This window comes from Anthonomus grandis, chromosome 10, assembly GCF_022605725.1.
Source record: "Anthonomus grandis grandis chromosome 10, icAntGran1.3, whole genome shotgun sequence".
In the NCBI taxonomy this organism is placed as follows: Eukaryota; Metazoa; Arthropoda; class Insecta; order Coleoptera; family Curculionidae; genus Anthonomus; species Anthonomus grandis.
This window is the reverse complement of record NC_065555.1, coordinates 17655807-17682830: the sequence shown is the minus strand read 5'-3', so window position 1 is coordinate 17682830 and position 27024 is coordinate 17655807. Positions and strand designations below refer to the sequence as shown.

General features: G+C 32.9%; 1 protein-coding gene and 1 long non-coding RNA gene across 6 annotated transcripts in view; one reads left to right on the top strand and one right to left on the bottom strand.

The window, feature by feature from the left end:
* LOC126740993 (uncharacterized) overlaps positions 1–27024 on the bottom strand; it is an 88460-nt gene that overhangs the window by 3280 nt on the left and 58156 nt on the right. For all 3 annotated transcript variants that reach the window (XM_050447224.1, XM_050447223.1, XM_050447225.1), the window contains exons 17-23: positions 25847–25976; positions 25626–25781; positions 17403–17646; positions 9856–10028; positions 9536–9792; positions 1305–1494; positions 1071–1226 (exon numbers count right to left, since the gene is read on the bottom strand). In XM_050447224.1, the coding sequence (XP_050303181.1) occupies positions 1071–1226; positions 1305–1494; positions 9536–9792; positions 9856–10028; positions 17403–17646; positions 25626–25781; positions 25847–25976 (1306 nt within the window). The remainder of the gene's footprint in view (positions 1–1070; positions 1227–1304; positions 1495–9535; positions 9793–9855; positions 10029–17402; positions 17647–25625; positions 25782–25846; positions 25977–27024) is intronic.
* On the top strand, positions 20724–24571 carry LOC126741002 (uncharacterized). 3 transcript variants are annotated; one of them, XR_007662084.1, is made up of 5 exons: positions 20724–21141; positions 21203–22058; positions 22497–22569; positions 22627–22892; positions 24144–24571. It is a non-coding gene; the product is annotated as an uncharacterized LOC126741002 (long non-coding RNA). The 3 variants fall into 3 exon arrangements; XR_007662083.1 differs by having other exon boundaries at positions 22627–23032; XR_007662082.1 differs by having other exon boundaries at positions 22627–23059.

The following is a 27024-nucleotide window of genomic DNA, read 5'->3' as shown; positions in this document are numbered from 1 at the left end:
TGACATGAACCAGCAATTAACATAAGGATCTTTGATGAACTTTTTAAGTCTCACCCAGAGTTATCAATTTGAAAATCATATAGGCTCATTTTAATGAGCAAAGAATATTCACCATTAGGCCAGTTAGTTATTTTGTGACTTATGATTAAAGCGTTTGGAAAATTTTATACTTTTTTTCACAAAGGCAATTATATACAAGATCATATATACATACAGTTGGGTCACGACGATGCTTTTTTTAAAAATTTATTCAACCACAATATCGATTGAAAATTTATAACTAATTTTAATAAAAATTCTTCAATCAGTTGAAGAACTTGAAGTCTTATCCTTCTCTGACTTAAAGAAAGAATTTTCTTACAGAATATCGAAACTTCAAAGGAAATTCTAACTGGAGGTGATATTTGTGGCCATGGATGAGATCCTAAGAGACAATCTAGAAAGCTCAGAGTTCACTTTATCACAAAATTACTGATAGTCGATACGAGGATAAGCTTCCCTGAATCATCCCCTAAAATTGGGTTTACACCTTTTTTGGGACGGAAAATGATTTTTATTAGGACTTTTTCAGGAGATTTGACGGATAACAAGTCACGATTCCAAATAACCGATTTTCTTTAAGGAATTTACCCGGTCTGCAGCTCTGAGGGGACATTTTAGGACACACGTTTATAGGCAAAAAAGTAAAATTGGCTCCAACAATACGCTCTTGAAATATTGTAACACCTAATTTTGTAAAACGCTGTATATATTTTATGTATTATGGATACAGGTTAAACTTGTTTCATTATCAAAGTAGGAGATCGCACATTACACGGGAAGTTTATAAATCGGAAAAAATATATGTAAGCCAATATTTCCACTATTTATATTGCAAAACATATGGCTCTCTGAATGCATTATGTTTTGGTTATTCCGTTAGTAATTAAAAAATAAATAAATGTTGAACATTTGAACAACTGTCTTCACTCTTTTATTATCTCAAGCAATTCAATGTTCCAGACACAAAATGCATATTCAATTTTTGATGTTATATAACTTTTATACATATTCAGGAGAATTCCACTTACCCGGACTAGGAGGTTCCGCCCTAACAACTTGCGCGACAACTTGGTCCTGCATCCCATCATCCTCCTCCAATTCGGCCGCGTCGGTTTTAATTTGAAGGGGCGTATGCAAATTACTTTCGTCCATGGGCTCACCTACCGAAACTGGAGCAACTGGCACTAAAAATAATTACAATTCATAACCAATCTTGGACTGTTTAATAATTTTTATAAGACTATTTAATAATAGTTTTTTACCTTCTGGCATTGGAGCTTCTACCGTAGTAGTAATTGCACTTTCAGTGGTTTCCACGGGAGCCGTCACTGTAGTGGCGGTACTACTAGTACTGGGCTGCGGTTCGTCTGCGGTCATTTCGCTTATTTCATTTGTGACTAATAGGCATTGTTGTTGACCGTCTGGGCCTTGTGTTATTAAGATGGTTTGGCCCTTTAAAAGTATTAAAAACATTAGAATTTTATACGACTGATGTAACGGCAAACAATAGGTATGTTGGTATAACCATTTGCAAAATGTAATTTAAATTAACTGCATTGAGATTTCTCAAATATTTTCTACTTAAAGGCACCAAGTTAGATTTGGATTTAACGCCTAATTAGATATTCTGGGTCCCCACGGGATTTGGCCTTTTTTTTAAGATAATTTAAAGTACAAGATAATTTAAGGTAGCAAAGCGCAAAACTTGCTTTTTCAATAAGACAGCGCTTCGCCATATAATTAATGGACGTATTGCCACAAACTTTGAAACAACGAATTTCCCAACAAGTGGATACGCAACCTGGGACCAGTAACATGTTCTGCGAGATCTCCTGACAACACCACTTTCTTTTTTTTACAACGGGTTGCCTCAAAAATGTGGGATATTGCAGGTCATACGAAACCGCAGAAGATCCGAGACACATTATTATAGAGGCTGTCAACAGAATTATTCCAGAAATGATTGGAATAATAAGACGATATATGGTCGTGCGTTCGGGAAAACGGTTATTTGAACATCTAAAATAATACTTATTCGTTGACAATGTTCATTGTTGAATAATGATTAATAGAAATAATCTTACTACTATGAAATCTTAATTGTATTCTTTTTTTTATGCCGTCTGAAGGTTAGCGTCTTTTTTAATGCGAAGCCATGATTTTTTCTTGCTACCGATACCTTTCTTTAGTCTACGCCGCATTATATTTTGTAGCAGTAGGTATTTATCGTTGCGCAAGATGTGTCCTATATAAGATGTTTTTCTTATCTTGATGAGTGTCAGCAGCTTTCTTTTGTGTCCAGGATGCGTCTACAGGGTGGTCCGGTTTCGATGGCGGAAAATTAAATGGCCGACGGAGAACGAAAAAATAATAAGTTTGCTATTATAAATAATATTCGAAAAATGATTCAAAATTCTAATTAAAAAAATCATTTATTTTTTATTTTTCTTAAACCACTTTAGATATTTTAATGAAATTAGGCACGTTTAGACAGTTAATCAAGACGCATCTTTTTGTGCAAAAATTATTAATTTTATTTGCCAGTGGCGTGTGTGCGGGCCGATCTTCATACAATTTTAATTAATTTTAATTAAAAAAATGATGCCCCACTGTTTTTTATATAATTTCTTTTTTTTTATCAAATTCTTGTTTAATTTAAAATGAAAAACATCTCTTTCCTTTTTGTCGTACGACACACCGTTTGCGAGTAAAAATGCTGATTTATAAAAACACATAAGAAGATAACACATTTAATTCGTTTAAAAACAATAACAAAATAAAAACAATTAATAATTAAAGAAGTTGTTCAAAATGCACCCCACCGACCTCAATACATTTTCTACACCGAGTTATTAAGGAGTGTATTGCAGCCAGTACCACAAAATTTTGATTTTGCATGTCATTACATGCTTCCTGAATTCTTAAGATTAATTCCTCTCTGTTAAATACGGGATTAGCGTAAACTTTATCCTTAATGTTTCCCCAAACGTAAAAATCTAGTGGATTAAGATCCGGTGACCTGGGTGGCCAGGGTATTGGTCCAATACCATTTTGATCATTAATATCATTCCTCCCCAGTGGCCGGCTAGGGAGGAATCCACCTTCGAGGGTAATTATTATTAAGCCAGTTTCTTACACGTATTCCAAAATGTGGGGGGGCTCCATCCAGTTGTATCCAACTTTCATGTCTCAAATTAATGGGTAAATCCTCAATGTAGTCCGGCAGACTATTATTTAAAAACTCCAGAAATAGTTGTGAGTTTAGCCTTGGAGGTAGGAAATGCGGACCACAAACATTATCACGAATAACGCCCAACCAAACATTAACGGAAAATTCATTTTGAAACGATCTTGGCCGAATTGCATGAGGATTCTGTTGTGCCCAAACATGAATGTTATGAAAATTTATCACTCCGCGTCTTGTAAAACAAGACTCATCCGTCCAAAGTATCTTGTGTAAAAAGTCGGGATTTTCCTCTGTTGAGTTTAAAAGCCACTGACAAAATCCTACTCTCTTTTCAGCATCACCAGGGTGTAAACCCTGAACAGGCTGTAGGTGATATGCATGCCTGTGGTCAGCGTGTAAGGTTCGCAATATTTGAGATTTAGGAATTTGCAGTTGTTGAGCTGCCTTGCGAGAGCTCAGCCTTGGATTATTATCAAAAGTGCGCAGTACACGATTTTCATTATTATTTCTCTGGTTTCGGTATTGTTCATTATTACCACGTAGACCAAAGTCCAAAAATAAAAAAAAAAAATTAAAAAGTTATCGTCTATTATGTGTGATTTCTGTTATATTTGTTCAAAGTATACCCACATATGTGCCCATCTACATATATTGTTCTGTTGCCATTAATATATATGCAATGGACAAAAAAGCTTCTTCACAGTAAACAGCCTTAAAAAGACAAAAACGTCGAAACGTCAGCTCCTTTTCAAAAAAGGAAGTTTTTTATTTCTTGGTCCTAACCCTGCTTTTAGTCAATACTAATTAAATATGTTGCTTCTTATATAGCGTTTCCTCTTTCATATATAATAAGCAATTAAGTTAAACAGGGATACTTTCCAGCTTTAAAACACACAACAGTGGAAGCCCTGCATAAAAAAGTATATGTCTCAAAAATACAAAACGACTAATAATCTTATTATCATTACTTTCAAAAATGTTTAAGAGGGCGATGCTTGAGAGATTGGAGATGATTTTAGAATCAAGGACCGTCTTCGTTCAAGGATCAGTTAAAACGGTTAGCTACGATTCCATCTGAAGTATAATTTAAAATTTAGAAAGTAAAATGAACACTCAAACCTCTCATAGACAATCCAAAACTTTTGACAGTCTTTACCACATCGTCGTTTTACATAAACTGGAATTGCATGGTATAGAGTCCTTGTTTAAAATGGATAGTATATCTATCAGGAAAATTCCAAAAGGTCTGTCTTCGAGATGGAGGGTAGCAATCAACTAATGTTGAACTAGAAGTACCACACGAAAGTGTCAATGGCCCCTTCCTTTCCCTGGTTTATATTAATGACCTGCCTCAGGCCATGATTAATGTCTCGTTCAGCTTAATTAATTTTGCAGATGACTTCAACAGCCTGATTTGTGCTAAAACATCAGAAACTTTTCATCAAAAAGCACATCGTGTCCTTGGGTCAGCATCAGAAGTGATTTACTGGCAACAAACTACTTTTAAATTATAAAAAAACATTGGTGGCAACCTATTATGCTAATGTGTACTCTATATTACAGCATGTTATATTCTGTGGTGGTGCTGTGATATGGTCTGAAGTATTTGTGATATAAAAGAGAGCACTGCGTTTATGTGCGGTAATCGAGCATGATACTCATGAACATAGGAAGACGATGAAGATAGGAGGTCGATGGAAACGGTCACCATATGCCTGATATTCTTTTCCACAACTGAAAATCCATCCGAGTATTATCAAATGCTATATCTTTGTGTATGTTGGTCTACCAATAAATTTTCCCTAAAGCAAAAACTAATTAAATTTTAAAACTAAAAAATTTAAGTTAAATAGCATTGAGATTGAAATTAATAAGTATTTTATTAGGTATTTTATTTTTTTGACAATTTTTGTAATAATTTTAAAAAAATGTACGAAAAATATGTGTCATTAAATCTAACCATGACTTGCGTGACTTGATAAATGTTTTTGTTGGTTGTAAAATAATATATTTACTATATATTTATATTAAACCAGAGAAACAAAAGTTATATGCACGTCAATGCCTCATAAAGAAAACGGCGCGTGCTAAACGTTTTTAGTTTTTATGCTTGTCCAAGTAACTTCACCTAAACTATAACAATCTGTGACATAAAATCTTGACATACTAAAACTGCGCATTCAATGGTAATTGTATTTCCTCTGCCTCTATTCTTAACAGAAGGTTGTGGAAAATAGGGTTAAATTAGATCTATTAGTTATTGCACGTATTAAATAAGGAAGCTACATCGTCTGGTGCATACGATATACCCAAGTGTGTCGTCGACAAATCGTTAAAAACTAGGCAATCCGCAAGACACTCACGATTGAAAGTTTTATTTAGAGTCAGTCATATCGACTAATCGTGTCGAATCGTAATTTTAGATTCCCAGTACAGGCTAGACTGCTTGCCGCGGTTACCACAGTTGCGTTGAAGTGAGAGATGATTGAGAAGCGAGAAGGAGGAGCCGAATGATTCTAATTGCTAAAGAGTGGACCCGAAAATGTCTGATTTATATTTTCCATTGATTTGTTTATATGCATAACAATCATTGTTTTTCCATACAGCATGATTAGTATTTATATAGAAGATATTACAGAGGATAAGTTTATTAGCCCTAGGCTAGACTTTGCCTTTGTACCGGGTGTACAACTAAGAGAGGTCGCCGGCCATATCTGAGTAACTAGTCACCGCACAGCGTAGGGAAAAAAATATTTCTTATAAAAGCGGCAAAGAGAAATTGCTGAAAATTATTAACAAGTTCGTACGATGACCGTTAGGGGGCGTAATACAACTTTGAAATAGAAAAAATTGGTTTTATTGAAAATATTCAAAGTGAATCCTAGAAGAATGCCATTTTAAAGTATGATAAATTCTAAACATTTTTTATTTCAAACTTTTTTTTCTAATCTGTCAAATAATAGGTGGGGGAAGGGTTGAATATTTCTATCTAAAATTCTTAATAACTTTTGATTGGCCTAACGAATTTTAACGAGCTTGCTTTTGTTTTAAAGCGTAATTATTAGGCTTTTATGTGGTATAATTACTTAGCCGTTTTAGTTGTTTTGTTAAGCGCTAGAGGGCGGTTTGTTTTAATTTAGATTTTTTCAGGGCTTTTCTGGCAAATATTAAATACAACCATGTAATTTTTTTCATTAGACTAAAAGAGCATGGAAAACATAAAAACTGGCGTAAACCGCAACTTGATATCTTATTTTATTCCGAAATTAGAAATTAAAATATTTTTGAACAATGAAATTCGTCGCAGCGCTGGCATTATTGCGTCACGGGTTAATAGTAAGCTTTAGAAACAAATGAATTTGATAAATATTTTCGGGGTCATGATAAAACGTTTATGATCGATTTCAAATGTAACGTCGAAGACAGTTTTTGAATTCATTTAAGTTTTTAAAAATGCCAAAAGTAATTCCAAACGAAATCGCTTTTGATATGCAAGCAGTGTATTTTGAGTTAATGCAAAATGCACCGATTACAGCCCGTATATATACCCAAAGATATCCTGACAGATGACTCTATAATCATAGAGTCTCTACCGGTTTAGCTACCAGGCTAAGAAATACTGGAAGTATTCGCGGCAATATTCATCGAAGACGAAGGCGCATAGAGGTTATATATTATATTATAAATGTTTTGGCATATATTGAAATAAACCTTCACATAAGCATCCGAAATATTTCTAGGGAATTGGAAATATCCCACGGTATAGTAGAAAATCTACTGATAGAGGACAGGTACCTATTTTTATTTGTTACAACACTAATAAGCATCCTATTATATTTATTGTTTTTTACTTAGACTTCATCCATATCACGTGGTTCTGCACCAGGCACTTCTCAAAAAGGACTTTGATAACAGTCTCAATTTCTGTGATTGGCTGTTGAACCTGGTTAGAGAAGATACCCGATTTATCTCGAAGATATCATGGACGGACGAGGCATCATTTAGCAGTGATGGTGGTAAATAACACTTTCTGGTAATGTGTATTTAAATTTTTTTTGTAAAATGATCTCCCGGGGTTACTGGAAGATGTTGATTTGGAAACAAGAGGGCAAATAATTTTTTAACATGATGGTTGCCCTGCACATTTTGCAGTTCGTCAATACTTAACCAGGCAGTATCGTTTGTGGACAGGAAGAGGAAGTATATTTCCTTGGCCTGCTCGATCCTCAGATCTGACCGTCCTAGATTTTTATTTGTGGGGAAGGATTAAAGATTTAGTTTTTGCCACCCCACCCACAAAACAGCACGACATGTAGGACCGAATACGCAATGCAATAAATTCTTTACCCACGGCAAAAATCCAGACAGCTGTTCTGTCAATAACACAACGACTTCGACTGTGTATTGAAAATGAAGGAAAACAGTTTGAGCATCTAAGACAAAATTAAAAATATAAAACAATTTATTTATTACAAAAATTCGAGTACTGTGTTTTATTTTTATTGTTCAAAAACATTTTAATTAATAATTTTGGAATAAAATAGAATATCGAGTTGCGGTTTGCGCCAGTTTTTATGTTTTTTCCATTCTCTTTTAGCCTAAATGAAAAAAATTACATCGTTGTATTTAATATTTGCCAGAAAAACGCTGAAAAAGTCCAAAATAACACAAACTGCCCTCTAGCGCTGAATAAAACAACTAAGTCGGCTAAGTAATTATACCACATAGAAGCCTGATAATTACTCTTGAAAACAAAAGCAAGCTCGTTAAAATTGGTTAAGCCAATCAAAAGTTATCAACAATTTTAGATATAAATATTCAACCCTTCCCCCACTTATTATTTGACAATTGAAATAAAAAATGTTTAGAATTTATCATACTTCAAAATGGCATCATTCTTATCTAGGATTCACTTTGAATATTTTCAATAAAACCAATTTTTTCTATTTCAATGTTGTATTACGCCCCTTAGCGATCATCGTAGGAACTTGTAAATAATTTTCAACGATTTCTCTATGATGCTTTTATAAGAAATATTTTTTCCCTACGCTGTGGAATGACTAGTTACCGAGATATGGCCGGCGACCTCTCTTAGTTGTACACCCGGTACATTTTGGTATAATAAAGACATTATTTATTTATTTATGTCCAAATTAAATTTATCTTTTAAAGAGCTACTTGCAGTTTTTAAGATCATGTGAGCCTGCACATAAGGGACAACTAACACTATTTTTACTGGAGTGACCTAAATTATTGCATTTGTAACGGTTGAGTCATATGGCAGCTATCAAGACCAACGACTATTTGTTTTTGATTTGCTATCTGCTTAAAAACGACTGTGTCTAACTGTAGGGCAGCCTGAAATACATTTGCCTTTTTCTTTGTGGGCTAAATTTTAAGGACACTTAACTTAGATAGGTTGCTAAAAAGATTTTTATTTTGAGATTTTAAGCAATATTCCAAATCTTCTTGAGAGTATTCTGATAATCCCACTATTCGCACCACTGGCATAACAGTTTTAAGTTCTCGTAAGCCTCATTGAGTTCCTCGTTGGCTAATATTTGCATTCAATCGATGGTGACAAGCAGTTCTCCGGCAGCAATATGTTTGATGTGTTCAATATGGATATTTTCGTACGGTATCCGCATAGCTAGGTTTAGTGGCAGATATTTCAGGGCAAAAAGCAAAGTTTTTCATCAATGATCATCAATAATGAGTCTTTCACAGAGGATATATTTAAGAATATAGTAATGAATGGACTCTGTAATAGTGATCCTAATACTTTCCAGAGGCAAAGTAAGACCTGAGGGGCAGCGCCATATTAAACCAGGAACAGACGAAATAAGGTTTCTGCTTCACTGGGTATTGCAAAAAAAAATGTTATATCGTTTCAGGTAAGCACTTCTTGTTCTGCACAAGAGACATACGGCTTGCTGTAAGACGATCCGGCGAACGTGTTGCAAAAACCACCCAAGGACATACTTTTATAAGTTTACAGCTGTGCACACAAGATTACATTGACCGTTATCTTCTTCTTTAAGTCTACTCACCCTGTAGTAGCAACACTCGAAGATGTTTCAGTGAAAATTTCAAGATTTTTGATGCAGAAATGTGGTCAAAATTAGTATTTTATGGCAGAGCGCACAGACACGTTGTTCGGCACATCTAATCATAATTATAACTCTCTTATAAGTATATTAATATACTAAATACGTGATTTTCCACCTTTAAGCGTCTATCGATTTTTTTCTTCTCACGGTCAACATCTTCAAAGAAGTCAAATAAAAATTAATAGAGAATTCTTACCTGTTCATTACGCCCGGCCACTTGATATATCGTACCGTCGTCCCCGGTGACATATATCGGATCCTCACCATCCGCCATGGTGAATGTTGACCAATCAGTTTGTTCCGCGTCGGCAGTTTCGGCTGCAGTCGTCGGTTCCTCCGGCATCTCCATTTTGAGTACCGGTTCCTGTTTAATGACCGGAGCGGGTTTGGGTACCGCAATCGGTTTTTGTACAGGTTTGGCCTGTTGCGGTTTCGGCGAAGAGGAGACATCATCTTCAAGAAAATTACAAATCAATCATTAATTTGTTAAAAAAGCACTTTTGTCGTTGGTATTACCGGTTAAACTTGGCATACTAATGACCGTTTTAGGTTTAGTAGGCGATACGGTTTTGGTTACTTGTTGCATCATCGGTTTCTTTACCGGGCTGCCAATTGGCCTTTGTACAATTCTGGCGATCGGTTTTTGTTGCACCTGTTGTTGCCTTTGGACCATTTGGTTGTTGGACGACCTAAAAATAGCAGAATTGCAACATATTAATTTATTTATTTGCAACATTTTATAATAAATAGACTAATGCATATAGGAATATAATGAATTAGGAATATTATTTGTCCTGATTTCTGGAATGATGAGGAACATGAAAAATATTTACATCTAGGCTTCTTTCATCAAAAACATTTAAATATATAAGATTTAGAAAATAAGAACAATCAATTATTCTATTTAAAATTGCATATAAAAAAATCTTTTTAAGGTTTACTCTTCTTCTTTCCAAACTGTCCCATGTGCCGAATTTGTTGTGCGTTGTTCTGGCATCACCTAATGGTGGGTCCCAGGGTTCATGGTAACTTTTATTTATCGTACGAAAAGAAAACGAAAACGTTAACGGTATACCCAACTTTAGTGTTCTGAAAGATGGTAAGACAATGTCACATTTGTTTAACTAACTTAATCTCGATCTTAATGTCCGGTATTACAAGAAAAAAAGATAATATAATTTCAATACGGCTGAAAATTATAAGATTTGCACTTTACCATTAATTAAACGTTACACAAGTTATATTCTACCTCTCATTTATGTATATACTGAGTTTCCAGCATTTAAAGATAAATCAAAGTGATAACTGCTAACTATAAACCAATATTCAAATTTAATTATAAGTATCCAAATTAGCTGTACCAAGTTAATAAAAACCTTAACATAAAAAATAAGAATAGCCTTAATAAAAATTATAAAACTTTAATAAAAAAGAAATCAAAACGCGATTTTAACAATAAATATCTCAAAAAAATCACAAAAGACTACAAGGGACGTTTGGAAATTAATAAATGTTACTATTCATAAATCAACCACCAAGGACAATTTACATCCCTTAAGTGTTGACGGCAATATGATACAAGATCCTCATACCATTTCTAACATTTTTAACAACCAGTTTGTAAATAAGGTTAATGCAAAGGGAGATAATTTACAATGTAACCTACGCTATCCTTGTAGTTTGTATTCCATTAATAGGTCTTTCTCAATTCCTATAACTGAAGATCAAGTTTATGGAGTTCTAAAGGTTTTGAAAAAAACCTAATGTGGTCCAGATAAGATTCCCTGTTTTATTTCTAACATGTCAGCATGGTTTTTTAAAAGAAAAATTTCCTCCATATTTGAACAACTTGATATGAAGCGTTTTGTGGTTGGAGTTTATTATGACTTGACTAAAGCCTTTGATCTTGTTGCCTTTTAGGCTTTAACCAAACAAGGGACTATTTCAGTTAACTTATATTAAAACGTTTGTTGCTTAAAAAATTTGCATTACATACGTGACATTTATTTAATATTTCTTCAGTATATATTGAGAAATTCACCCTAGTAACTTTAAAATTCTCTATGGTAAGCAACATAATTTAAAAATAAAACTGTAAAAAACATGAATGGCTGAAGTTGCGCAACAGTCTTATCATGTTTATATATAATTACTGTATTATTTTATTTGAAAAAAAAAAAAAAAAAGAATTTAATATGTTCAAAATACATGTTGTAGATTAATATTTAATTTATGAAAATATGATATATATTATAGTACATATTATAGTACCAGGAGTATGGGATGGTTAAAGTGCAAAAATATAGACAAATAGTATTCTATGATATTCTTCAGGAAACTTTTAGGATGTAAGAAACCTAAGTACCTATTCCAAAAATTAGAACTATGATCAAATATACACAATAAAGAAACTTACATTCTTTTTCAATACTTTAGCATAACTTCATTATTTCAAATTTTTATGAAAAAGTTTTTCATAAAACTGTATTAGAGTTTATGAGATTACTATGCACAACCCTTTTAACCAATTGAACCCCCAAACATTCAAACAATCACTAAAGGTAATTGATTAAGAAAATAATTTTTAATTGTTTACTAGAATGACAATAATACCTTGAAGATTTCAAAGTTGCTAATTTTACATTAAAAAAGAAAAGTTTTAACCAAAGGGTTTATCTTAGTGTCAGCTGACTATTGTTAACTACAGCTTAGAATTCTTACTTACTTATCCCAGGATAGTTTATTAAAAAACATAATGGACAACTCTGGAGATATTTTTAAATTTGTGGCACCCAAATGAAATGATATCTCCGAAGATTTGGTAATGCTTAAGAGGTTAATAATTTCCAATGAATATTTAATATACATTTAAGGTCCCAGAGGCATTTAAGCATAACACTAAACTCTGTTATGGCATAATTTATGGCCTGGAAACAAAGACGTTAGCTGACCAGCTACAATAATATTTCCAAGAAAGAAGCGATTGAATTCAAGGAATGTTTTCCAAATACTTATTTCGAAGTACTTATTGTTTCTTAAAAAAAACTGTAGAGTTGTGCCAGAAAGAACCAGTATGTAGAAACTTTTTGCGGTAGATACCTTGATATATACACTTGAAAGATACTTGCCTCATATAAACGATATTGATTCAGCTGTTAGAGGTATTACTTTAACATTTAAGAGTAATATTTGTGTCAGTATTTTTTTTATTATTAAATTTACACTTTTCACCGATTTTTAGGCCACAAGCGGTAAATACCATAAACTCATTTACACCTCACCTTAAACAATGGGCTTTAAAGAAATTTAAGTTTGCTTATAAAGATGTCTTACTAAATGACATACCATAATCCTAGTTATTATATATAATTATAAGTTATAGTTAATAGATACTCCAGTATTGTATAACTAAAAATTTGTTTTAATTTTAGTATTGAAAATACTATTGGGATCCTAATCCGAGAAATCTTCCACGGGATGCGACAGATTCGAGCGACATGCTAAGCGACATTGGGCGTGCGCCGCTCCGCCCCGACCGTCACCGTAGAGCTAGACCAGCGTATAGTCGAGTCGAGTCGGTTCGCTGCTTGCATTAGGCAATATGAGTACGGGGTCAAGGCCCTCTTAGAAAATACAAAGTTTGGCTATTTATGAATATTCGTAGTATTGTTATCTTAATAAGGAAAAGAGTAAAATCTTCCATAAGGCACGAAGTAATATAGCTTAAAAAATATCTATCTTTGTACCTAATAATTGTTCATATTATTATTTTAGTACATGGCAAGAATGATCATTATCATAATTACGCTCACGAGCCTTGATAAAATTTTAATTTTTAAACAGATCATATTCAAATTAAATTTTTCGTATTATCAAAAGTGGTATGTAATTGATTCTAGCTATATACATAGATACATATAAATAAGAAGAATCAACCATAAAATCGAAAAACTTAAGCATAGAGAATCCCTAAAGTAATTTATGCGCACTTATTGTATTCTTGTTCTTTATTGGATCATTCTTTATAAGAAATGGCCATAAAATCGAAAAACTTAAATATCACAGAGACTCTTTAAGGTAATTTATGCGCACTCAGTGTATTCTTGTTCTTTGGAACACTCTTTATAAGACCCGGATCATTCTAAAAATCATTCATAAAATCGGCAATCTTAAAAATTAACAGTCTTCGAAATTTATGTAAATTTGGTGTATCAAACCGATGTAATCAAAACGATGGTAAACTATCAAAAAATAGGCTGGTCGTACAAAAACACACTTTTACAATATTATTTAATTTTATTTTTCTTCAACTAAGCAAAAAGCATCATGCTTTCGCATCGAAACGAAAGCAAAAGGTTGAACAGATGTAAATCAAAAAGGACTTTTTTGATAGTTAAACGGGGTGTTAATGAGGTATATCTCAGTTGCAAGTATAGGTATTTTAATTAAGATAGACTTCCCCATTATCGGGAGAGTTTAGTATTACACTTTATGAATACCTACGTTACGATGCCATGTGTTAATAATCATAGGGGTTAATATTGACACCTATGAGAACAAGTGGACGACTGAAACTAAAGCAAAAAAAAACATACCCTTTCATTCGTGAGTTAGAGTCTAAGGCCGCAGTTTAATTTGAACGCTTGGGTTTGGGCTTTGATTTTATATCGAATTTTCAAAAAAATTGAATTTTCTCAAAAATTCATGAGTAATTAGTCTTCGGAACCGCCAATGTGACTTTAACGCTCGGATTTTGTTTATTGGGCTTTGGGCTTGTTATATTATGTACCAACCAACTTTGCAAAGTACGGGCTACAGGATCAAAGCTTTTTGAGTGTTTAAAGTGTGTATACGTGTTTAAAAGTGTCTATAATAATATTCATTCCAATTTATGTATTAAAATTGTATCCAACAGTTTGTCCAGCAGGTAGGCCAATAAATTATTGTAAATATTCTATTATATTATTGTTCTAATTTTACAATTATGGAAAACAAGCAAAAAAAATAAAAACACAACTAGTTCAGGACCAAAAATTAAATAATTCACGCGATGATGCGAATCAAGTACCTGTAAATAAAAGGCGGAAATGTAAAACGGTTCATCCTTCTTTAATAACAGCTGACTCCAGAGAAGAGAAAATTAGAGCTAAAAAACGTAAATTAAACGCCGAACGTTGCCGTGCTATCGAAAACGTAATAAAAATTGTTTCCTTTTTTTATTACCTTCTGAAATAGGCTGTGTAAATGTAAATTATAAATAATTACTGGCATACTGGCATCACTTTTACAGCCTGTTGCCAAAAAACGGACCAATAAAAACAAACTCAGTATGGCAATCAAGTAATTTACTTAATATGGTACCTACATTGGGCGAATAAAATAGGTATAGGGCTAACAGATCTAAGATACTTATTGCCTAATCTTGTAATTAATAAATATTGCGACCCCCACCGCACTTTCTATCTATTAAAAATAAATAAGTAGGTAATGATTATTATTATTAAACTTTTTACTTATTTGTAACTTATCTGACAACCGCAAATCATACGATATGCCTCGTAACTGTTGTTAAAATATGAATTAAAAAGGATACAAGTTTATAGTAAGTACATTCCGAGTAAAAAATGAAGCTTAAGAGGCCGTTATAGTACCAGGTACAATAATTAAGAAATTGTTGGCCGGAGTGTACCAAGCGTTAAAATCCGAAACAATTACTGTAAAAGGGTATGGGTACTACTTTTGTCAACGCGCATCTTTGGGAGGTACGAAGTCACACGCAAACCTAAATTTGTCAGGCTAATAAAGTAGGTATATAGGGCTAACAGCTTTAAGACACTTATTGCCTAATCTTGTAATTAATAAATATGGCGACATCGATCGCACTTTCTAATTATTTAAGATAATTAAGTCGGTAATTATTATTATTATTAAACTTTTCAGTTATAGGTATGTAACTTATTTGACAACCGCAAATCATAGGGTATGGCTCGTAATTGATCAAGTAATAATAATAATTAAAAAGGACACAAGTTTTATAGTAAACTCTGAGCAAAAAATTAAGCTTAAGAGGCCGTTTAGTAAAAGGTATAATAATCGAAAAATTACTGCTCGGAGTATTGCAAGCATTAAAATCCGAAAGAATTACTGTTAAAGAGGATGGGTACGCCTCCTTTTGTCAACGCGCATCTTTGGGAGGTACGAAGTCACACGCAAACCGAAGTTTGTCAGGTTGTATCTAGGAGGAATGTTTTTTTTTTCTTGTTAATATTTACTTTTAATTTGTGGCCACATAAAAATTACAGCTTATGGAAAAATGGACTATCGTTTAACTTTGCCAACGGTTGTCCTGAGTGTGTGCATAATGGTATACAGGATATTGCACCGCCAGGCCGGACATAGGAAATCCCATGTAATTTTTAATATTATTCACATATATTAGAGTAATTTAAAGAGCACTAAAATCTACAACCAACAAGATAACTTTTAATTTTGTAGCTTAAAAATAAGCTACTAAATAGTAACTTAAAAAAATAATATAACAAATGTTCAAATATTTCTCCGTAAACCGCTAAGCAATGACTCAAACGGCCGTAAAACTTATTTCTAACCTTCAATAATTGACAAACTGAAATTTTGTTACATTCCGTCGAAATCGCATTTTTTAACTCTTCGAGATTTGGATAATTCTTTTCCTTGTAAATTTTATTTTTTAAATAGCCCCACAGAAAAAAAATCGTTGGGAGAGAGATTATATATATTATAGGAGACCTTGGTGCCCAATTTATTACGTGTCGCAGTCCAATAACATACCCATTGAAAGCGTTATTTAGATATTCACGAACAGCAAGCGTAGTAGGCTTCAGGCAAACAAACAATTATTTGATAACCTCTTGATTTTCCCCGGCAAGATCATTTAAACTCGGCAAAATTTGTTCCTCAGGTAGTTCTAAATAATAATTTGCATTTAAATTTGGATTGAGAAACAATGGTCCTAAAATGTGGTTGCCTTAAACCCCGCCCAAACATTCACTTTCTCTGGAAACTGAGTTCGTGTTGTTACATATCTAGGCTGATTTTCTTTATCCCAATAGCGATAATTTTGAACGTTAGGTTCATTGTTTCAAGTAAAACTGCATTCATCTGTGAAGCAGATATTTCTTATAAAATCCCTATCCATGTTTGCCCTTTCCATCATATCCAAACAGAACTCCTGCCGCCATAATTCATCCCCATCTTTAAGGTCCTAATGCCTTCCATATTTGTACGAGAAATATTTCTGTTTTTTTAAAGCCCTAAACGCAGTTGTATGATCAATGCTCAGGATCTCTCCAAGATTTCTTGTATTTATTTTTCCTTCCACCCTGTAAAAAAACCTGCAAGTCTCTATTATCACCTTCGTTTTCTTACTTTTGATGATTGTATCGTTCATTGTTTGCTTCACATTTTCAATTATTTACTACAGTGCCCTTTTGCTCAAGTTTTGTAACAGTTCTATTAAATGTTTATTTTCCTAGTATTGACCTATTTGGAAAAAAAGCGGCAAACAAGTCTGAAACTTCTCGGTAACTTGCCTTGGCAAAACCCTTTAATCATTAATACTTTTTTTCAGTAGTGTAACTCATAGCCGAGTTTTTTAATGTAGAATTTTAATGCAGTGAATTTATTATGACAAATTATTTGATGTTCATCACCAGTCAAGGTAATACATTTTGGCCGACATACCTGTGATTAAGAGGCAATAAAAAAAAAACAAATTTTCATAAAGATTTTTGTCTGTTAGTTAAGTTATTTTGTTGATCGCAGATTTTGGTGCTCTTTAAAGCTTAAAAAGTATATTATTCTAATATATATTTTCTCTATTTTTCTCTAAATAGGGGATCTATAATTAGGGGAGCCAATATTTGACCCTATTAAAAATTACATGTCCCGCCTGCCCTGTATGATGTATTTTATGTATATAATTATTAAAATTCTACAAATAGCATCTTTCAGTATCTCTATTTCAATTTTAATTATTACCGAATAATCAAGTAACAACGTAGAATTATTGTCATCTTTCTTACCTAACGATGGTATTTCCGATTCTCCTCATGCCGCCCTGCATTTGTGCGGTGGTGTGGCTGGCGGCAACATTCGATTTTGACGAAAACACTTGAACCTTATTTCCGGCGCTGGACTGTCTGATGCCTCCCATCGCCGAATATGTCCTGGCGGGCTGAAGCGGAGAAGCCATCGGTTTTTGCATGGGCAGACTGCTCCTCGGTTTCGGCGTCGAAGTCACTGTTTTCCGGATAACATTGACATTACCTAAAAAAACAATTTCACAATTTTGTATTATTATTTAAAAAATCCTTTTTAAAACAAACCGACTACATTTTATTATAAATTCAATACTCTTCAGCGACTGATAGAAAAAGCCAAAAGTGAGAAAAACCCGTCAACCTAAAGTTAATTAATAAGGAAAATAAAAAAAATTATAGCTGTAAAAGCTATAAGTTGTTTTTGAGATATCGACTTAAAATGGAGAATCGGTGGTTGTTGGGGATAAGGAATATTTTTTTACATAAAGTATAGAGGGTGCTAGTTACACCATATTTACACGTTGTTTCATGTCATAACTTTCTTAATAGTTCAGTTTTTCGGTTAAACAACCCGTTTTCTATATATTTGCATTTAAACGTTCTGTTGCAGAGTCAAAAACATTAAACACTGATACTGCGGATAACAAATTAACGTAATCAATGATACGTCACAATCATTAAACTAATATTAGCCATATTGACATTAATGAGAGATATGATTTACATCTACACTACCGCTCAAAAGTATTTACTCACCATGTATTCTTTATAATATTTTTAATTAGATACAAAATACTTATCTTTATACCTATATTTAGATTGTATCTCTTTTGTCAATTGCATGTATGCTTAAACAGCATACCTATCAACTATGGTTCGTTGAAAAAGACTGAGTATTTAAAAATGGTCTTGCAAATAACAAACAATGTAGTGAAAATATGCACTTCTTCAAAAAAACTAATCTGTTTACAGCTCGTTTCCGATGAAATTTGAAACATTTAAAGGTGTTTAGTCTTCAAGAATTGATTTTGTGTAAATAATTTCGCTTGCTTATTGACGATTGTCACCGTTTCTTTGCTGGTTTTTCAACATTCTATAAAATGGCTAAAACAAAAGGTATTTTCAATGGACTTCATAAGTCTGGAAAAACTAACCGTCAAATTTCGACGGATTTGGGAATTCCAAGGGGAACTGTCGATTATAATGTTAGGAAATTCACCAGAGAAGGGACTATTAGCAACAAACCTCGATCGGGAAGGCCAAAAGGAACAAGTTCAAAGGAGGATTTAAATATTATAATTATAAGCAAACGCAATAGACGCCTTACCACCCCTGAACAGCAAAAATCAACGAGGAGCGTAAAAAAGCGGTCAGTGTTTCGACAGTAAAACGGCGACTTTATAATGCTGGTCTTTAAGGACGTTTAGCTGTATCAAAACCGCTACTGAAGGATGTTAATAAGAAGAAAAGACTTGAGTGGGCCCAATCACACAAAGAATGGACCATTGATGACTGCAAGAAAGTTCTCTGGAGTGACGAGTCGAAATTCGAGGTTTTTGGAACGAAGAGGCGAGTTTTTGTTCGCCGTTATGCCAATGAAAGGGTCGCTGAGAACTGTACGGTGGCCTCAGTTAAACACGGTGGTGGTTCGGTAATGGTGTGGGGTTGTTTCGGAGGATCTGCAGTGGGAATCCTTCGAAAAGAGGGTTACAAAACAATTTTAAGCGACAATGTACTTCCTTCTGGTACTCGAATAATTTCATGGGGAAAACTTCATCTTTCAATATGACAATGATCCCAAGCACACGTCGAAATTGTGCAAGCAATATTTAGGTCAATTACAAAGGCAACATCTTGTGAAAGTTATGGTATGGCCCCCACAATCACCGGACCTCAATCCTATCGAATTACTGTGGGATGAACTGGATAGACAAGTGCGAAAATCATGCCCCACATCAAAAGAAGACTTGTGGAGGATCATCCAAGAAGGTGGCACAAGATACGTCAGGAAACTTTGGACAAATTAATTAGAAGACTACCGAAACTCTGTGAAGTTGTTATTAAAAATCGAGGCGGACATGTAGATGAATCCAAAATTTGATTTTCTTAAATTTAATTAATTGAAAAATGTATTGTTTATATTCATTTTGTTATAAATAAACCGTTTCATAAGAATAACTGATGGGTTTATTATTTTTAGTTATAACTTTAAAACAGTCATATGTGGGCAAATACTTTTGAGCGGTAGTGTATGTTGAAATAATTTTTAACTGTCGTGCGGCATCAAGACGCTACCGACAAGAATATCCAAATAGAAGGCACTTGAATCAAAGTTATACAAGTTTGGCTAAACACTACTCATGTGAAAAAAAACGCAGTTTTAGAAATTTTACACACTGATTAACTATACCTTTATCATTTCAATCCCGTTCAACATTTATTATAGCCCGTTTGGTAAATCAGTTGGTATTTATCACACGGGCTTTTTCTGAAACATAAATTGACAGTCAGAAAGGTAGAATCTGCATAGACCACTGCGCAGCCAATTTTAGACGGATACATAGGGGGCCGCCATTTGTATGGTCTTCCCCTTGTGTTACAGGTTATCAGCTGTTTGCATTTTTTTGTATTGGGTGCAGGTTTTTTTTTTTAGATATATTTTTTTAATTTATATGTTTTAAATTCATAGAAAAAATACATGCAATGCACCTATATTCTCGCGAAAGAAGACTATACTAGTGGCGATGTTTATCGATGTTTTTGAAATATCGATCTTCTTGATCGAAGTTTTTGCCTTCGGTGTTTTATTTCTATGCACTATCCAGACCCAGACTAAGTTTCAATTTATAAGTGAAGTGTTTATTTATTTAATTTTGATTAAGGCGGTCTGCGATGTTTTAAGGCATCGATGATACCTTTTGATAGTAAACATCGATGTTTCATTGCGATGTCCCTGCACTAGACCATACAAATGGCGGCCACGTGTCATTAGACAATCGGCGCAGGTCTTGGCCCATTCTACCCTTTCTCTATTTCTATGGCTGTATTAAGGCGAAATGCGCTTAACCAGAGAACGCAATTTTTAGACTAGCGTCTAGCCCAAAAACTATTTTACCTTTTTAACCCCTTTTATCTATGGTCTAGCCGGCCCGGTAGCATCAGTCCCGAACCGAAATCCGAATCGATCGAACGGCGAACATTCTCGGATTTTGACAGTTCAGGTTTCAGGTTAAGGTTAAAGACTCGACGTTCTATTTATTTTTATTATTAGTGATCTATTATTAGTTTATTAATTAATAAGATTAGATGCAATATAAATGCAACAAATGTAAAAGTGGCTTCAGCAGTTTCTCAAATTTAAGAAAACATATTAGGAAGCTTCACCCTGAAGATTTGTTGGATTTGGCGCCTTTCCGTTATAGAAAAAAAATTGAGTTTTCGATTTTTTTTTGTGATATTTGCAAGAAAGCATTTAATCAAAAACAAAGTTTGTACAAACATGCAAAAACCCATAGTATTAATGTTCAAAACGCAACAAGTCAGGTAAATACTGGTAGAAATAATCCCAAAGCTGGTAGGAAGTCAAAGAAATGCCCACTTTGTGAATATTATGGTCTTCATAGGAAAGACTTGCTTCAGCATTTCCAAAATATACATAAGGTGCCATTAGTTTCAAAAAACTTCAGTTTTGTTTCGATTGAAGAATTCAACCAATGGAAAGGTAAGTGATCATATAATTAGTATTACTACATTTATTTTACAAAATTGTTTTTTATTTGTAGTAACAGTGGAAAGGGATACAAATTCAAAATATATTAAAGTAAGAACAGAATCATTTAAATCCCATGTAACAACAAACTATGTATGTCATCGTTCTGGCAATTATGTGTCAGAAGGAAAAAAGACATATTAAGACGCAAGGGAGCAATAAAATCGGAAGTTTTCGTCCTGCATATCAGTGCAGTATCTTGAAAGTCATGTTGGGCATTTAACTGACATAGGTCACTTACAACTCACTCGGACAGAAAGACCAAATTTGGCCACAAAAATTGCAGCTAAGATTCCTTTTGACGACATTTTAGATCAAGTTCGGGAATCTATTACTGATTCCACATTGAACAGAATCCATCTTGTGTCTAAAAAAGATCTTTTTAATATTGAAAGCAGTTTCAACTTATGCTGTTCTTCTGTTCGCCAATCTAATGATGCCATCAGCGTAGAGGAATGGATTATAGAAATGCAAAGAGTTGGAGACTGTATTGTATTTTATAAAGCCCAAGGAACAGTTTCAAATGAGATTCCTCAAATGAAAGACGAAGACTTCATATTAATTATAATGACACCAGCACAATGTCAAATTTTAAACACGTTTGGCTCGGAGTCCATATGCATTCACGGTACACATGGGCTCAATAATTATAATTTTGAACTGCACACTTTGATGATCATTGATGATATGAGAGAAGGGTTTCCATGTGCCTTTATGTTGTCAAATAGATCAGATACATATGTATTTACATTATTTTTCAATCAGATAAAAATTAAAACTGGATTTATAACACCACAGATTTTCATGTCAGATCTGGCTGAAAGTTATTTTAATGCATGGTTACAAGTGATGGGTTATCCTGGGAAAAGGTATGTTAGGTTTATTAATTATTATTGATAGACAGGGTGATGCCTCAGAATAAATTTGATAAAGCTAAGTCAAATTTTTTCTGTCCATTCCTGTGATATCTCAACTTTTGTAAAATTTGTTACATTGTGAAAATGGTTTTGTACCTACATATATGCATAGAGCACTTCAAAAATCTGGGTAGAAAAAATTAAGTTTGGTTCATCACAGATTACCAGAGCATGAATTATGAAAATAATTTGTTAAATGAAGCAAATTTGAAATTGTGATTTTGAAGTTTAAATATTTCCTGGCACTGAATATCCCTTAGCAGTTTAATGTCATCAAGTAGAGTTTTGAATCACCCTGTATAATATATTTTACAGGAATAATCCAAAAAATAAAAAAATCATTCAACTATTTTGAATCTGAAAATAAATAACACAATAATCTCGTTTCAGACTATTCTGCACCTGGCACATTGACCGAGCCTGGCGGACCAATTTGCCAAAGGTTAAGAGTAAGGAAAAGCAGGTATATTAGTAATTTGTATTTTAATATTTCAATTTTCAAATAAGTAAACATTTATAGGTTTTGATATACAAACAATTAAGAACACTTTTAGAGGAAAGAGATGCATTTGCTTTTGAAAGAATAATTCTGTAATAATTTATCAGATCCCGACACTACAGATTTTATACTTTTATTTTAAGAACAATTATCAAATAAATTGCAGTAATTGGGCTTACTGCTACAGATTATATGCAGGGCTCAGGCAAATATGCACCTCGAGAGAATGCATAGAACGATCAAGTATGTCTATTTGGGTGGAAAGAAAGTCAAAAGACTTGACAAAGGTATTGCGGCCTTAATGCGATTTATTAGAAACAAACTTATTGACAGACTTATTACCATAAACAAAGGAAAAATATCCAGCAAATTGAAGAACATCCGTGATCGTCATAAGAATGTTGGAAAAATTGATTATTCTTCCATTGTAAGCACTGAACACGGTTGGGAAATTGTAAGGGAGTCTTGCACTTGTCAACTTACTTGTTCTCAGGGTAAAATTTGCATCCACAAGTATTGTTGTTCCTGCCTGGATTCAGCAATAAAATTCAACATGTGCAAACATATACACTTACTTGCTCAACACATATTGATGTTGATTTGTTGTAATTTATCTATTATTAGGCCTGTTTGAAAAGAATTATTAATTATTATTTTAATAGTTTTTCAAGAGATAACTATTTTTATCAATAAATAAATTACAAGGAATATACAAAATATTAAGTTTTTTTCAATAATAAATAGTGTCATGGGTTTGATGGATGTCTTTATAGATATGTAAAGGGAATTAATGGCGTTAGTTTTTTTTTTCAATTTCAAGCAATGACATTTCTAAATATTAAGAATTAAATTATTTTATTAAAAAAAATTAAAAGAAATATAAAAGGTTTTTCTGGAATGGTGTTGGTAATTGTAGTACAAAGTCATTCCGCCATACTCTTTTAAATTTCTTTTAACTAAAAGCGGTTCAAAGATGACAAGCTACTTTTTTTAAATGCCAATATGTCAAATTTGAAATTGCTTTTAGCTAAAAGAGATTTAAAAGAGGTTGTTGAATATGGTGGATTGTTTCTAATTTAAAATTATTTATATTCAAATCATCATATTCAAAATCCTCTTGTAACTAAAAGGTCTTTCAAAATGACAAGTTTTGCTGTTAGGTATTATATTGTTTAAATGTAAATATCTTAAATTTAAAATTGCTATTGTCTGATTATCTCCTACAAATTTTGTAGATTTTTTTTTGTAAATTCGATAACCAATGAGCCCGAGAACGCACTATTGTATAACTTTATAAATCCACTATCCTGCAAAAGTCTTGCACTCCTTAATAGAAATTGGATTTAGTTATTTTTGGATTTTGTCAATATTTTTTTTTATAAGAAGGGTGAATTTAAAAATTTACTGTAATCAGATCAGATTGTCATGTCAAGCTTTGCTTTTTACAACTTTTCTAATAATAATATGACAATAGTAGGAGGATGCAAGACTTTTGCTGCTGAATATAGAAGTTTAAAGTACATTTTTATAACTTTTAGATACCATGGAAGATGAGGACAACAATTTATATATCCACTGTGATCAAAAAAATGACCAGACAGACGTAATTCTTAGCCAACTATCAAAGGAAAAGAAAGCAATTTCATCAATACAAGATAGACAAGTGGCAATATTGGATAAATTTCATAAAATTCTTTACGGCGACATTTCTAACGAAAAACTAGACATAATCGAAAAAATTGTTGATTCTCTTTCACATACCTCGGCCGCTACAGACCATTTAAAAGAAGTTGTGTCCACAATCAGAATATAACGGCGCAGAGACGATTATGGTCAACAAAAAAAAAGTCAAGAGGACAAATCGTCTCAAAAGACCTTCCACCATGGAAGCCCAAAAACTTGCTTTAAATATTTTGTTATCTGATAATAAATAAATAGAAACAATAAAACATATGTTTATGTCTTTTATTAAAATAATTTTATGTCTATAAATCAAATCACCTCTAATCTCTTTTCTGAAAAATTTTGGCTCATTAATTTGATATAACAAACATATATCTTAAAAATATGGTTCGTTTGTTAGGGGAGGCGGAGGATGTGGCGGCTGCATTACAGTGATATCAACATGCAGCTAATGTAGAAAAACATGCTTTTTTTTAATTTCATAATTATCAGTTTCACAACAAAATTCATAGTTGGCGCGTTACTCGGGTATTATTTTCTTCTATTCCTCAGGGTTAACGTTTTTTGTTATTCTTTATGATGTGGTGTTATATAATGTCTATTAGGAATGTTAAAAGACAATCTTATAAGTGTTTTGTAATTTTTGTTTAAATATAAACTCGTAGAATTGGAGTATACGACATTTCCGTAATCAAATAATGATAAAATTAGGGCACACAAAAAAAGTATTTTATTTTTGACGGTAGACCGTTTTTAAAAGATATACATTTTTTAAACGATAATAAGCTGTGTGTAAGATGTGTGTTTTAAACTTTGTTTCGTCGATAATTATTTCTAGATTTTTTGCTTCTGGTTTAAAAAGAATGGGTTCGTTATTTAAGATAATTGACATATTATATTATTAGATAGCAATTATATAATTGTGACTTATAAGAATTTCATTTCAATTCAATTGTGACTATTAAGAATTTTATGCATCAATGTTGAAATAATTTCAAGTTTAATTTCAATAATTTCATAATTATTATGATTATAGTCATAATTAAATATTCTATTTAAATCTTCATTTATTTTAAGATCACATTATGTAATATCTTCGCGCTTAAGTGACATATAAAGTTGCGTAGTCGTCTGCATATTATTGTAGTGTGCTATATAAAAAGACAACTATGCGTATCTGCTACATAGATCGAAAATAAAAGGGGCGATAGAATTGATTTCTTTTGTTATTGGTTCGGATTTTAATTTGTTTTTTGTAATGTAATAATTGTAAGTAGTGTCGATGACTCTACCCCCTCATTATGTTTAACGTAAAGAAATATAATGTAATAACTAACCTCCAAGTCTGGATGGCTCGATAACGTGCCTTACGACCGTCCTAGGTTGAGCTGGCGCCCTCTGTTGCACGATCTGTGTGGTCATTTTCGGGACCGGACGTCTCTGTTGCAGGCTTACCGATTTGGCAGATGGAGTCACCAGTGGTTTTTGGTGACCTAAAATTAAATGAATATGGTCATTTTTCTCATAATTCAATTTTTTTTTTGTGTTATTCACTAACCTTGGGTCAAACTTCTGTTCAAGATCGATTGGTTCTGCGAGGGAACGTATTTCGGCACTTTGCGCGTAACCGTCGACTCTGTTTTGGGTTCCGATTTAATTTCTGGGACGAACGATAACATGGATTCATCCTGGAAAGATGTATAATTTCTATGTAGGTCAATATATTAACTTAATGCAATTAATTTAAGCTTAGTAATATAGTTTAGTAAGAATAGGGTAATCATAGTACCTCACTCAAAGGTTTTGGCTGATTAAGTAAAAAGGGGAAATTGCTATAACCTGTGAAATATAAAAGATTCCAATTTTCACCATTACACGAAATTCCTATGTCTGAGCCATCGAAAATCCACAATCCATTAAGTTTTTTATTCCCAACAAAAAATTGTACTCAATGTTTGGGGTGGCCTTATTCATAATTTCTTAATATCGGGCGAGGTGGGCCGGTTTCTTCGCCGCCAAGATCCCCCGATTTAAACCCAGTAGACTAATTCTTGAGGGGTTATTCAAAAGAAAAGGTTTATAGTTTTAGATTTAAAACAGCAATTAATTTATGGCGTTAATACCTTATTGCTCTGAAGTTTATAAGCTCTGAAAAACATTAATAGAAATGCCATTTTAAATTTGAATAAACCCGCTGAAAAATGTATAAATGCTGGTGGAATGCACTTTGAAAATGTACTATAACACATTTTTTTACTCATAATATATCCGTATTATTTATTTAATTTTTAAGATTAATAATAATTATTTGCTTGAATTTACTAAACAGTTTAATGTTTGACATTTAAAAAAAATGAAATTTGTTTAAGGAAAATTTAAATAAAATAACAATTTGAATTAAATAATAAGGTGATTTATTTAAGAAATAATTAAATGTATGTCTAAAAAAGTATCATGGTTAATAAATGTTAAGTCCAAGCCTGATAAAATTAAACCCCTTATGCTGTATTGTAACGATTTAATTTTATGCAAACATCCCTTGTATGTAATATACTCGAAGCAGCGGACCCTGCCGAAGCCCGAAACCGAAACCTTTCAGTATTCTTAAGGCGTTTAAGCGGAGATGCACTGCTCTGTGGCAAATTAAAAAAAAAATTCTTTCGTTTTAGTCTTTGCTGCTGCCTGTTCTAACAGCAAAAAATAAACTAAAAACCGACTGCAATAATGTTGTAAACA